General features: G+C 45.4%; 1 protein-coding gene across 1 annotated transcript in view; it reads right to left on the reverse strand.

Annotated features, from left to right (window-relative positions):
* T265_14423 (hypothetical protein) overlaps window positions 1–10,083 on the reverse strand; it is a gene marked incomplete at both ends in the record, with an annotated part of 16,066 nt that extends 5,983 nt beyond the window's left edge. The window contains 6 exons of the mRNA XM_009173551.1: window positions 63–362; window positions 3,303–3,698; window positions 4,714–5,022; window positions 5,489–5,646; window positions 9,677–9,863; window positions 9,900–10,083. Coding sequence (XP_009171815.1) covers window positions 63–362; window positions 3,303–3,698; window positions 4,714–5,022; window positions 5,489–5,646; window positions 9,677–9,863; window positions 9,900–10,070 — 1,521 coding nt within the window. The remainder of the gene's footprint in view (window positions 1–62; window positions 363–3,302; window positions 3,699–4,713; window positions 5,023–5,488; window positions 5,647–9,676; window positions 9,864–9,899) is intronic.
* Between the last annotated feature and the right edge of the window lie 4,446 nt (window positions 10,084–14,529).

The following is a 14,529-nucleotide window of genomic DNA, read 5'->3' on the forward strand; positions in this document are numbered from 1 at the left end:
AAACATCTGTGGGGCTTAAAAAGGGAGCTGCGTCATAGCCACATATTAATCACGAAACTCACTTGTAGTGCCAAGGGAGAACAGACACGACGCTCGGCATCAGTCGTTTGTATGGAGGATGGTTGGCTCACACTGACCTTGATTTGTCTAGAGGCCAACTCCGTGTACATATCGTGCCATTGCTTTAGGGACCATCCATGCCAACTCAACACAAATTCCACCAACAGTATGTCGGCGATTGCATCACCAACAGTCGTGTTTGTCAGGCCAATGAAGACGGCCAAAGGGTGAATCGGGTCAAGATTTTGCCTGGCATATTCAATAACCGCGTCGGAAAATAAAACTGTTCCATGTCCATTAGCCTGAGGCAGAAATACATGAGATAGATCAAGGTGAGTGAGGTGGAGTTTCTGGACGGTGGAGAGGAATAGTCAGAAGACTAAGGTTTGTGACAGTCGCATTTCCGTCCCCAAAACAAAAGTAACCACCTCTTTACGGTGACCGTTCGAAAAAGTTCACTAAACTACTTGGTGGTGACACGAACACGGATGCCCTAAGCTTTCGGCAGGACATCTTGCCTCGCTGATCATGGTCGACCGAGACGAATTCGATAATCATACTACTTGGAAAAGAATAAGTAACGAGAGTTAAATGAACTCTATCTGGGCAGCCAGGGTGCCGCAAGTTCATGAGCATGCTGGTCTCAGTAGGACAGTTGACGTTCTATGTTGTACGTATAGTCCAACACAAAACCCCTAGATAAAACAATTACAGTCATCACTCTTTTATTGATAGAGGAGGGACATTGTGGCTGGACTTTGAGGAAAGGACATAACAGCTGGAACCACAATGAACCACAGTGTGTAAAGATGCAAACCTAACACAGTGCACAAGGGACGTGACTGGCTTTAAGGTTTTTTAGTTCTTGAAGTGTACGATTAAGCCTTAAGAGCTTAATTTAGAACCACGAAAAAGAAATGACAGCATTTTTCAATATCAAAAACAAACAGTAAAGAAACAAACCAGCGTTACTTCGGTCAACATCCAGGAAATCAATTGCCAGGCTCGATAAACCACAAAAATTGGTAAACGCTCTGAAATCCTTTGAGAATATGCATCACAGAGTATTTTTGGCATACATTTCGATTGCGGCACACTATTCCATAATCTGGACACACCAGAGGGGATTCGTAACCACTGCCCTATTTCACATCGGGCGCGAGAAGGGCAATCTGAGAAAGTTTCACTCTAATGTTGCTAGGGGATGACTGGGAAAAGCACACCGGTGGTTACGATGGTAACTTGGAAGAACTTCTATGCAGTAGTTCTCACTTCTGACTTCAGGATCCCTGCAACATACAAATATGGCCGGCTTAGTAAAAATAACTATTCGAGGACCAAACTACTGTTCAGTTGGCTGAGTTCCAAACTGCATTCGTCCGGTACGAAATTTGTATATACTGCGGTAACTTTGTTCAAAAAAACGTCAGCTGCCCAGCAGTACTGCTAGGTGGCGAATGCATTTTCGTGAAACCTTGCCCTGTTACCTACACATGCAGCCAGCTCACCTCGTTAAAACGGTAATCCACAATGAAGTTCCGATCATATGATTAACAGTTTGTATCAGACAGCGTTCCGCCAGATGCTCCCGGTTCGCCTTTAGTAAGAATATTTGAATGGTGTACTTAGATTTACTGATGCTCAATAGGCGTGCGTAGCTTTTCCACATTGATTGATTTGTCTGTACCATTACTGTGTCAGAAATATTTTATTCCTGCTTCACTTCTACGTGGACCAGAAGTGCACCGGTTCGGATCCAGTTGTGCAACGAACCCGTAAAAAAGATAAAATCGTTCAGCTGTAGCACCATTTCGGTGCCTAGCTGCCATGCCACACGAAGGTGGCACGAGGGCTGAGATACTGTCAGGTTGTCCAAGCCTAGACAGGGGAAGTCGAGAGGCAGAGGTCGGGTTCTAACCACGGACCTTCCGGTCAGTAAATTCGTGCTCTAACCACTTGAGCCATCCGTAAGCAATTCTAACGATAGACATATTTCCGAAATCCTGCATGTCCGCGCTAGTTCAGTGGTGTCAGGCCAGTGTGTACACATAGAAACAGATAGAAACAGATAGACAGATAGATAGAAACATAGAAACAGATAGCTTTTAACAATTGAAGCAAAAATTCTCGTAACAACGATAGTGCCTCAGTTCAATTCTCAATTTGATTCTCACAAACTGGCGTTTTAAGCAAAAGAACCAGTGTTTCAGGCGGCCAAAATCAGGTCAAAAAACCATAGTATAAAGCATCGTGTCTAAAGTGCATGCCGCTGTAATACTATGAAAATTCGGGCGCATTCTGCATGCAACATTGGTAACGGCATCCAGCAGAAACTGAAACAAGACTGACTGTTGGGTTCACATTTTCGACCAGTCAGAGCTTGCCTTGATGCTGGGTCAGCAAGCAGCCCGATCTGACCAATCATGAGTGGGTTAGGCCGTAGCAGTGCCTGACCGCAAGCGATAAGGCGGTTCCGGTGAGGAATTCCGCCCAACACTTCCAGTAAATTTTCCGTCAGACGCCCGACTGAAGTATGATTCTGCGGAAGACTTATTATGTGACTTTTGTGTAAGTCTCTTTCTACGACATAACACTAGTAATGTAACGGTGATACCACTGATGGGGGGCATGAGAGTAGTACGTTTTCTCGTAAATCCGCTTTGCGTCTCTTGAAAAGTGACATTTATTACGGAATTTTTGGAGTCGCTCTGTAGCATTTGCTTTCCATTGAGTACCAGTCAATGAATATCCCGGAAATTTCAGCATGACACGTTCAAGGAGGAGATGAGTATTCAGTTTTGTAAACAAAATGCATATGAGAGTTTTGCTCCCTGTCCAATAGTCTGTAACTGTTCAGTTGGCATTTTTTAATAACTCCGCAGTAAAGGCCTTCTTCCTTTCACTAGTAGGGTTGCTAAGACCTCTTCAACAGCCTATTTCTAGAAGCTCGCCAGGTATGCACAGTGCCCCCGAGTTCCAATCAGCCTTGCTGAACTCGAAATTATACACAACTGGCAAAATATACTTATTCGCAAATTAAGTTGACCGAATTTCTAGCTGAGTCTCTCGTTTACACTATCACCACCAACCAACCGAAACATCCAGAACGGACAAACGGTGTGGCACGGATTCGAAAGATTGAAACACGAAAGTGTACAGTCCAAAGGATGTGTACTACGTCGGACTAATCCAATCATGTCTGACGAATAACGCGCTAATGGTGCAAACGCGGAGACATTTACCTCGAAATATATTCCGAAGTCGAAATCCAGTGCAGCTCGGTGTAGATGTTTCACTCCGGTTGGCACACAGAGAACCGTTACTGTTAATTCGTCGCGTAAGTACAGAGTGGACGAGGCGTTCGCGTAGGCCGTTTGTACCACACCGACTTTGAACCTCTCGGTTAGAAGAGACTCGCGCAGTATCGTAGTCAAGAAGCTCGCAAACAGACAGGCGATGCGGTCTCCATCCAGCAGGACGATACGAGATGGATGTAGAAGGTCATCCGGACCCGTTTCGGGTGTGTGGTAGAAGTACAACAAACGATCTGCGTCCCCATCGATAGTGGCCCAGCGAGCTTCCAATGAACAGGAGGCATCCATGTCTGAAGGGTAGAGCTCAGGTGCCTTTAGTGTTATCTAAATAGGGAAAATAAACAATCGCTGAGGTGAAACGAACGTGAATATGGTGGATATAGCTAATGAACCGAAAGGACTAGCACTTTCAGGAAGCAAATAATTGTCAGTAGCCTTTACGGGATTAGTCTCTCAAGTCTGTCGCTTCGTAGGATCATCTAGCTTTCTGAGCATGACGTTTTTCGGTGGTTTGTACCGGATACTACCCCCAGCGTCTTGTGCAAGTGTGGTCTTACCTTCATACAAGGAGCTTCTATCTTGGGGCCATTGAAATTTCCAATTCCAACCCCACATACTTGATGTCGAGCCTGGGTCGCCAATTACATTCAAGCACATTTGGTTATACCAAGAACACAGACATGTCACATAAACTGGATACGGGTCCTTTTGTCGACTGACCTAGCTTCCATGTGTCAAAAATCAAACAATTCAACAGCACTGCTACCACGTAACCAACAGCAAGCACGAAAGCGAGCCCGAATCCAAACCGAGAATAAGCAGAGGGCTAGGAGTGGGTTTGGACTACGGATCTTCAGATAAGGAGATCTCACCATAATCTGTGCGCTACCCTGAACTCCAGACACAATTCTAAACCATGGTGAAGCCAAATGGCGATCACAGTAAATCAAAGCGATTTGGCATCATGGGTAACTTTGCACTATCATTTTGTATCGGACAATCACTGCCCAGCTGAAGGCAAACAAAGGACAAAGTCATGTAGTCAGCAACGCAAGCGGAGCACTGCAAACAGGCATTCCAGGAGCGAGTTTTTTTTCTTGACTGACTACCGGGTTTACGACAGGGACCACTCCTCTCGTGCCTCTTTCCGAAAAGTATCCATCGTGAGGAATGCACTGATCCATACACTAGCACCACAGATGGCTGGTGTTGATCGTAGTGCGTCATTGGGCTGTAGCACGCTCAATATGGATCGTAAATACCAAGAGGAGATAGCTGTACGAAATCGGAACAGATATATGAAGTAAAATGGACCAATCGAACAATACACATCACCAACCTTCACAAAGTCTGCTCCACAGTTTGAATTCAGTAGTTCTCGCTTGTTCACTTCTGTATTGAACAGACGGAACCGAATCGGTGCCGGCTGACCACACTGGGCCAGAGTGGCATTCAACTTCGCCAACGCCAGGCTTCCAACACCATGAGCACAGTCTACATTCAGCTCAATCGGATGGCGAGTATGAACGGATTCTGTTGTCAAGGCATTCATACCAGCAGTAAACTGACTGGCAAAATACTCGATGTAAACCCGATCTAGGTCCGGTTGGAGGAGATAATCAGAGGGCTCCGAAGCTGTTGCAGTGTTCTTGAAACAAAGAAACGAATATCGATTAGGATTTTGGAATAAACATTAGTCAGCTAATTAAATCTAAGGCAGCCTAACTACTGCATAGGCGCATCAAAGAGATAATCATTCAGCTGCAACCCTCTTTCTGTGCCAAACTACCACGCTACTCGGAGGAAGCACGAGGGCTGGGATACTACCAGGCTGCCCAACCATAGACAAGGGAAGTCGAAATAAGGTCGGGTTCGAACCACGGACCTTTCGGCCAGTAAATTCAGGCTCCAACCACTGAGCCATTTTGTCCCACAAGCACATCAATGCTTCCCGCGATGGAACCGGAGAGTGTCCACTAATTCTTGCCAAGTGTTCGGCTGACGGTTACAGCTTGAACATTTTCACAATGCCATACAAGGGCGCATATGACCTAACGAATGTCAGGCTCACACAAACAGGCGCGCATTCACTGCCAAAGTTAAACGAAACTCACCATGTACCGAACAGCATAGTGTAGCTGTGGAGTTGTAATCAACCCAAGCTGGGTGCAGAGGCCCTGCATCAGATGGACCCCTTGAACGACCTCTTCTGCCAAAGATGGCGAACTCTCCCGCGTATCATAGCCCACAACAACATGTGGAGTCAATGTGTCTGTTCCAGGGACACAGTAAAAAGTTAGAAATGTGGCATGTAACAGGTGGCACCGTCAAGGCAGTACAAAATAATGGCCCGGTAATTTGATTTCAGTGGAACTCATTCGGTATCTCACTGGCATAAGGGCAACAAGTTACAACATGCTATAAACCGATGGATACTGACTGGGAAAAACAGTAGGAGCTGCACGAACAGTAAGTACACTGACGGACATTGAACAGGCACAATAAAGTCCCACCAATAAAGAGATCTCAATGAGCCAAACAATGGATTTGAAGCACGGTGACGCGAGATTGAAATCCCTTACAGGAGACAACATGATTCTCAGCAACGTGGACATTTGTGTGGTGCCAGTCAACCTGCTGTATCCCTTGAATTCGCATGTAGATGAGTTCAAGTCGTTAGTGAACAAGCAGAACTCGAGAAAGTGAAAGTGGCACATCAAATGACTATGTGAGAACATTGCTTCTGCAGGGGGGCGTGTGTTTAGATGCAACGCATGTTGGCGTTATCTACCTTCATCTATCCACAGTTGAAAAATCAATGAATACTTTATTAGGACTTTCTTTTTTAGTGTCAGTGATTTGCTTCCTCCACATCCTCTTGTTCACGCGTCCCTAGATAACACCACCCTACGTAGCTCATATTCCTGTTATTCCCTAGGTGGCGACGAAGTGAATCGCCCAGAGGCGTATGACTTACACTGTAAGCCTCAAAACCGACAAGCCGGCATTCTGATAAGATTATTTGAACTCATCGTTTTGTGACATTTTACTGCGCCAATCAAAATACACAGATGTCAGAACATGTAATAATAACTAAGGAACACCAAACAGTCAGAGAGTATGCAAAGGCGGGACATTTTAGTCGAGTTAACAAATAAGGAGCCAGGAGAGAGTAAAGTATAGTGATCCACATATCGGAAAAAGGAAGACAGCGATAGATACTGGAAGAAAGAAGGGGTCGACTTCCAGGTTCTATACAAGAATAGGGCTGGTGCTAACACTATCTCCCTCGGGTAAATAGGCCCCGTGTCGACCATCTAATTACCACATTCTGTACTTAAAGAAGAAGGGCACTAGGTCCCTCCGCCGACTGACTATCCGAAGTACATCCAGCGTAGCAATCCAACCCACGTCTTTACAGATAGTGTTTTGTCAACAGCTCTAAATAATCACGTCAAGGTGAATGCCCTCAAGTCCGTATAAATAACAGCACTTGTGCTCTACCTAGGTACTTGCTCCCACGGTGACATTCCTACTTACAAGTGCAGACTAGGGTTGACTGAATAGTTGGGCCATATTCTACCAATGGAACGAGAATTCTCGTCTTGTATGGATAGGTTGAATCAAATGAAACGTACACTACACAACCCAATTGAAACGGCAACTAATGCTGGCGGTGGTGTCATCCTCCGTAAGTAATAGACACAAACAATTTCTTTCGAAAAACTCCAGGATATCCGATCCGTAGTGGCAGACCAAAATTATATAGTTTTGGCAGCTATACGATCGAGTACAATGGATTCCTTTTAACCTAAAAGAGACGCTGGATAGGGTCGTCAACTTAAGCTTGGCTTCACAGTGCTTTCAGCAATTCCTATATGCATGGTTCTATCTCGTTCTCGGACCTTAGGTAAATTCGATCCCTTCTTCTCAGGTCACATCCGTTTTAAACGTTTGTGTTCTGTCCAGCATTACACTGTCAAATCTTTCAACTAGTCTCGACCAAAGAGAAGACTGAGTTCATTCAGAAGATGCAATGATAGTGCCCATGTTTATTGTGATAAAGGTAGATGATGGAACAAGATGTGGGGATTAAACCTGTTGTTCGTGTTCGAATCAAATCTGTCTAGCGTCCTCACTCCATCAAGGCAGATCGGTCCGGAGGGCCCAGACCATCCTCCGGGTGATCAGACGCATGCTACTGGGGATCAATCAACCGAGTTTTCATTTTTCTCAAAAATTTCAAAGTGTCTGGCTGTGCTCAGCGACTTTTGTGCATATTAGACACGTATACTCGGAACGACTAATAGTGATACTGGCCATCTGGTAACCAAACCAAACCGTAGGAAAGAATGAAGCCCAGTGTGAACCACGGATTCGTCAAAACAACCCAAGGGGATATTGTCAAATATGTCAAATGATTGCCACTTCGACGCCAAGCAACCGTCTGCTAGAAAAAACGGAATATTCAATAGATCGGAGCTTAAGATAGTTCGGCCGTTAAAGGGCGAACTTATTGACCGGAAGGCACTTGGTTCGAACCAGAGCTCGGCACCCCGACCGGCCCTGCTTAGGCTTGAGTAACCTGGAATTGTCTCAGCCTTCGTGCATTATTCAGGTGGCATGGTAGCCATGCACCGGAAGGGTGTTACCAACAGACCGAAGAGGCAACAGGTACGGAAGCTGTGGCAAATGTTAGCGACTACGGAAGAAATTTTTCCTCCTGCTACAAACAGCCTGGAGGCGACCATCTGATCAGTTTATTCTGCGCGCTACATCTGATGAAGTAAATTTCGACACTAGTGGACAGCATATTCACGGCTCTTCGACTGCGAAAAGCAGCTAACGTCTCCTTTCAGTGAAACTCTTCGCACAACTGTGGCCCTCCAACGAAAAAAAGAAAGACACCGAACAAGTTATCGGTTCAGCCTGTTATACACTAACGTCGTGTTAAACTGTTTACTCGCTATTCATTAAACTGTTTCATAACGTTTTAATTGATGTACTGAAATCGTTAGAATCGGCAATCCTTGTTCTCTATTTCTGGCTCAATCATTCGAGTGCGCAACACAGCCAAAGGCCAAAAAAACTGTGGTTCGAACCCAAGTCCAATTTTCGACTGCTCCTGTCTAGGCCCGGGCAAAGTGGCAGTATCATATCCCTCGTGTCTTCTTCGAGTTGCATGGCGGATATGCATGAAAGGATGCCATGCTTATCCTTACTATTTCTTATTTGTAACCGATCAGTTGAAAAGCCGCAGAGTCCTGAATGAAGATGGAATTGAATGGCAGACCAACCAGTTAAGCCCATTGTCGCGATCTCACTAAATAGTACGCATGGTAAAAAATAGTTGACCTTTGACTTATCAATCAGATCCAACAACTTTCAGTGCAATCTAAAATACTGAACTTTGTGCTCGACCGGATAGAGCAGCAAATGTTCAACGGATACAGTGGTCCGACAGCGAATAGAAGGTATCAATGACGAACACTGAATTAGTCGACGGCATTGTCTCCCTCGCTGGAAATCATGAGCTTACAGCAAGTCTACAAAAATCCAGCACAATGTTCACTTCCTCACTCTCAAAAAGTAGTCTTTTCACTATATGTATCTAAACCTGTATGCTAACGTTGATGAAATGGTGCTGACTGCACTTACGCAAATGGGGCGTCTACTGTGTAGAATAGACAAGGTAATCTGATGACGAAGGCTCGATCACCAACTTTCTACTGGACATGTTTTACTTTATGCTTTGGAAACTTGACTGATGCCACTGGTGTTAGTTTCGTGGATAGAACGAACTGACATCGCTTGGCTTGATCAGCGGACCCAGATCAACCTATTCTGATGGTCTATGTGTTCTTCGCTTAATAAATACCAATATAATCAGATCCGTGATGATATTAGCGTGATTGTCTAATTGGTCAAATAAAATCCTGCAAATAAAATCCTGTTGAATACTTGGATTTGCATGTTGTGTATCGCCTAGGCTGTTAGAGTCAACGAATGAACACCCCAGGGAGCAGTACCACCGATCACCGGTCTCCGGGATACCGGTTCATCCTCAAACAAAGGGTAGTCGAACTGGAGTGGAAAGTGCTCAACTAGCAAATGCGGCCATAGCAACCACCGAATGACTCGGATGGCTACAGAGGTCTCCTAAACGAACCCACCGAACAAGTGAGGATGAGACATGATGGTACATCAACAGGATTCTAAGATGAACCGAATGGGAAGTCAGAAGGAACCTGACAAGCCTAGAAGGTGAATGTGGATTTAACAACGATACACAGAAAACTTACCCTGTACATGTTTCAATCTCTTCTCGATCCAGTGAGCCGTGAGATTCGCATTGCAGTGCATGAAATCAACAACAACAGATTCCCAGTTAGTCTCCAGCATTCCCCCATCAGGATCGACAATTTTTATACCGTTGTCGTGTGACGGATTGTGGGAGGCTGTAATCATAACCCCAACGAATTTTCCATTCTAGGAGGAAAAGTTAAACGGTTTACAGTGAATTACCCTAAGAAGAGAACGCAACGCAGCTAGCACTCCAACCCGCAAAGAAACACCCTTGAGCTTTTCAGAGAAACACCGGAACCCAGCTGTTCCATAAGCAAGACAAAACGGGGTTGGAATGCAGACCCCAGTAAGGGCATCTGCAACAGCCTTACGAATAGTGGCGGTGGCCATCGAAACAGAAAATCTGAAAGAACACAAAAAAAACGATCAAGTGACAATCGGTTGGACAACCTTATTCAGCAACGGACAAAACCAGATGGATGGAGGGAAAAGTTTTAGATTTTGAAGTGGAAGAAGGTACTTTGAGACACAAGGCCATAACAGAAAACAAGTAGACTACGTTATATATATATATATATATATATATATATATATATATATATACCAGCCTCGGAGTGATACGTTAGAGTAGATCTGTTGCTTCTTTGAAAGCTTGCCTAAGTGTTGCCGCTGAAAGTCTAAAACCTCTGTTTCGATGACACCGAAACAGTCCCGTTTGCTCAGTCAGTTAAGCAGATAACTCACAAGGGAATAGTCCTGCAGTATTTAGGTATCAAATCGATGTACGTAAATTATTAGTTCAGTTACTAATCGGAGCTTTGTTGTGCTGCATGCGGATGCCCGTGTTGGCCCCACCTGGAGGTTGTCCGACTCGGTGGCGTAATACCTTGTTTTAAGTAGGTCCCTTTTCTTAAGAACCAACTAATTGGATATGTGCGCCCAGTTAGGGGCTGTTGAAGGCTATTTCGGAGTTCGTCAGTGTGAATATCCCGTTCCGGTTGAACTCCTGGATTGTCTCGCTGGCTTATCGACTCTGTAGGGTGTCGACGTGTAAACTTAGTGACATGACATCTGCATACACTTAGTGGATCCGAAGAATTTGCCGTCGCGTAAGTTAACCGCATTTCCTATATATCTTCAAGCACCCCTACGGGCTATGGCGACGTGTTCCAATGTGCCTGTGTTCAACCGTCCAAACTGGACGTGCGCTTCCTGGTTAAACAGGGTTCCACGGTCGATATGTCTACCCGTTGCGATCGCTCTGCTACACTCCCATTGGCTGCACTTCCACCGCTTTGTTAGCGACCTAATCGGGTGGATTTGTGTGAGAGGGTGGGTATGTTGGTGTGTCGTTCATGTGAGCCTAACGCGCGTGCGCACGCCATAGGTCTATTCCGACTGTATGAGTCAGCTTCGGTTTGTCGTGCGCGTGACCCAAAACCCGTGCAAATGTTACCAGTTCTGAAACGTGTGCTGGGCACGAGAGCAGGCAGTCTAAGCGAACACGCCTGGGGCAGTGGTGGGGGTGGGGATGAGAACAATGGGGGCTGTAGCTAAGTCACCCTAGGGTTACGAGACAAACGTACATTGTGTGATCGACTTAGATAGATAGGCAGACAAACGGTTTCAACAACTATGCACACTCGGTCAAAGCTGCGCCCACATGCATCAGCCAGGGTTAAGTCCTAGCTGGGCATCCTATTGACAGCCTGCACCGATCTACGGACAAAACGATTTTGACGTGTTCCAAACTTAAATCCGTGTGCAAGTTGTCGTGGATCGCCGGATGGAAGAAAGTAAGTCCAGCGTCGCAGACAGCATACGCCTGTTTTGTAGACGCGTAGACAAAGAACCTGGACACGCGAACTCTGTAGGCACGATACCTATTTGATTGGCTTCTGACACGTGCATAGTGAAGTCAGCGCGGAAATTACAGAGGTGCAGAATGTGGTACACGACACTGCCGAGGTCTGTAATGTGACGAATTAGCAGTCAAATCAAACTGACAATGCGCTCAGCTCGTCATAAGACTGAATGGGCAGCCTTGAAATAAATCCTTGATTAATGGATAATCCAAGGGCAAATGCATCGCAGTAATACTTTCTCTGCATCCACAGCGCTGGATTACCGTTAGAAACATGACGGGATCCATTTCAGTTGTGCTCTTATGGACTGATCTCGACGGTGCTATTGATTGTGGTCAAGAAGCGACTAGCCATCAGTGCAGTCTGCAGACGACTAAAGCTGAAGATCCAATCTACCTAGACGATGCGCGTTGTTATCCCAATCGCCTTAGATATCCGCAGTCACACTCGTTTTGACTTGGGGTACCTCCGTCCTCAAGCTTCCTCCACCACCATCACTCGGTCAGCAAGTTGGGTCTGATTAGGGTTTCGGGCTTAGAAGAGGGCATTAGTGAACTAATTCACCAGGGTTTGTTTGTTAGGAAGAAGAGCTTTTAAAAAGAACGCTGATCTTTAAAAGTCACCCAGAGAAATTTACCAACATCCACAGCATCCCACGGTCTAAGCGGGAGCCTGACTGTTCAGTAGAAAAAGGAAGGTTTTTTTAGCAGAATGCAGTTTACGTCCGTACGACGCATCCATACCCAGCCGCTCAACTAATACCGCTCGCACCAACGAAACAAGTCAATCTCCGATGTATGCTGTCTATTGTACCCAATCTTTCTACCTCGCTGCGTATTAGTTCATATGCAGTGGCGGTGAAATATACATTAACAGAACAGAGCTTCTGGGAGCGCGTCTCGTTATTTGAGTCGGGTGATCAACTGACGAACCTATGTCTCGTAGGCCGAGACCCGAAAGCCAGCCTAATCGATCGCCTGACATTCTACCCACTACATACCCACCTGACCGCAGTACAACGTTCCGTATTTGGCTCAACAATGTCGACTCGAAATTGTTAGCTTTTACGTTGACACATGCCACCAGCTTGAGTCGGTCTTAAGAGACGGACCTGATTGGCCCACCATACGACTGACCCCGTTCCACCGTTTTAATGGTATTTTTCCCTATTTGTGGTGTATAGCTGAAGTTTTTTTTAGTATTGCGGATGAAGAGATAAAAGCGAAATGTCGACAGTCCGCTGCCTTTGTCTTCTTACTGCATCTTATTCAACTGGTCATCATTCTTCAGGGTGGATCTGATAGATACCATACAATGGGCTTTAAATTCTACCTGGTTTACTCAGTATACATTGTGTTCAGTCAGGTGAGCTGGAGTCGGAAGTACTTCATGAATTTTCTTTGTGAAATATCCTTACATTTACATCCTCATCTGTTGCCGTTTGTATGGTCAAAGGCATACCGAAAAGATACACTGACACGCTCACTGACGATACTTGTCTACCGCCTTCAGTGTGTTTTGGGATATGATAGTTGCTAACTACTCCACTCACTGAATCTAATGCGATTGAACTTTTACTTCCGGTCAATCTACCACCCTCCTAGACCAAGATTGAAGACAGTACGTGTCCAAGGCATAAAAGATTTACGGTATTAAGTGTCCTTTGTCGTTTATGAAATAGGGATATGGGTTTTGCGCATTACCACCTAACAGCGGAAATCGATGCTTCATTTTCGTCCCCTCTAGTAGGTGTCGCACAGAACTATTCCTTAGTTTCTCTCCCAACACTACATGACTTTCCATCCAATACGACTTCCAATTATCCGAGTTCATGGTTGTTAATTTGTCTGCTTTATACGTGCGACTTCTCTTCCCATAGTTCCTCTGACTATCTGGATGTTATTTTGTGCGCAGTCCGTTTCCTTCGGTCATCCTCACAACTCGGTCTCCGATCGTGGGTCCTTCCTCTCCCTGCAGTCCACTAGGTTAGTAACAAAAGAAACAATTCCGGCTGAACGCCTCAGAACAGTACAGCTTCGCGTTCATTCATCTTTCATTGGTTTTCCGCTATTTGAAGAAGTTCTGACTGTTAGGCCTCATTCAATGAAACTGTTACACTCAGAACGAAAACTGACATCACTAGAACATGTTTTAAGTCCTATTGGTGGAGGTCCGTAATTTTCATACTTTTCGTTTGCATCGCTTACTTGGGCTGCCGCTGAGTTTCAGGCTAACGGTACGTATTTATTCAGCGTGCGGAAAGGAGACGAACTGACTAGTTTTATGAAGCTTAAGAAAGTCATGTCCTAGCAAAATATCTGCACAGAGGCCACGTAATACTGAAAACTTGAAAGGGGGATACTTGTTTTGTTTGTGTTGCCACGTTAAAAAGCAATGTCCAAGAGTAAAGCTTTTGTGCTGGATAGATGCCAAAGTTATCTCAGATGACGATGGCAGTACAGACCACTTTTTACGACGGACTACCTTTTCGGAAATGAAACCTTCTGAGCTACCAGTATAAACAAGAGCTCGAAGCGGGACACCATTGGCTTTCACATCGGTGACTGCTTTTTTTAGACACTCGGGAGCCGCTGCAATGACGCAAGATAGCGCACTTGGAACAGATAAGGTGTTCCGCGGACCAGTAGATCTGCAAACCTTTTGAAAATGCCCTTTCTTCCCACAGCTTTTGCAGGTCGCATCCTTAGCGGGGCATTTATATCTCGGGTGACGAGCATAGCCACAGAAGAAACATGAAGCACACACACTGGCAGCAGTCGTCTGCTCGTGCGATGACGTTTGAGAACGTGGAGACTTTGGTGGGTCGTTCGATACGGTGGCACGGCACGACAACTTGGTGGGTCGTTCGATACGGTGGCACAGGTGGCACGACAACGACTGTTTTTGCGCTAGTTCGATGGACTTTGCATGGTCGTATGCGGTTTTAAGATCCACCGACTTATGTTCCAGCAGTCTCTGACGTA

This window comes from Opisthorchis viverrini (assembly GCF_000715545.1).
Source record: "Opisthorchis viverrini unplaced genomic scaffold opera_v5_191, whole genome shotgun sequence".
In the NCBI taxonomy this organism is placed as follows: Eukaryota; Metazoa; Platyhelminthes; class Trematoda; order Opisthorchiida; family Opisthorchiidae; genus Opisthorchis; species Opisthorchis viverrini.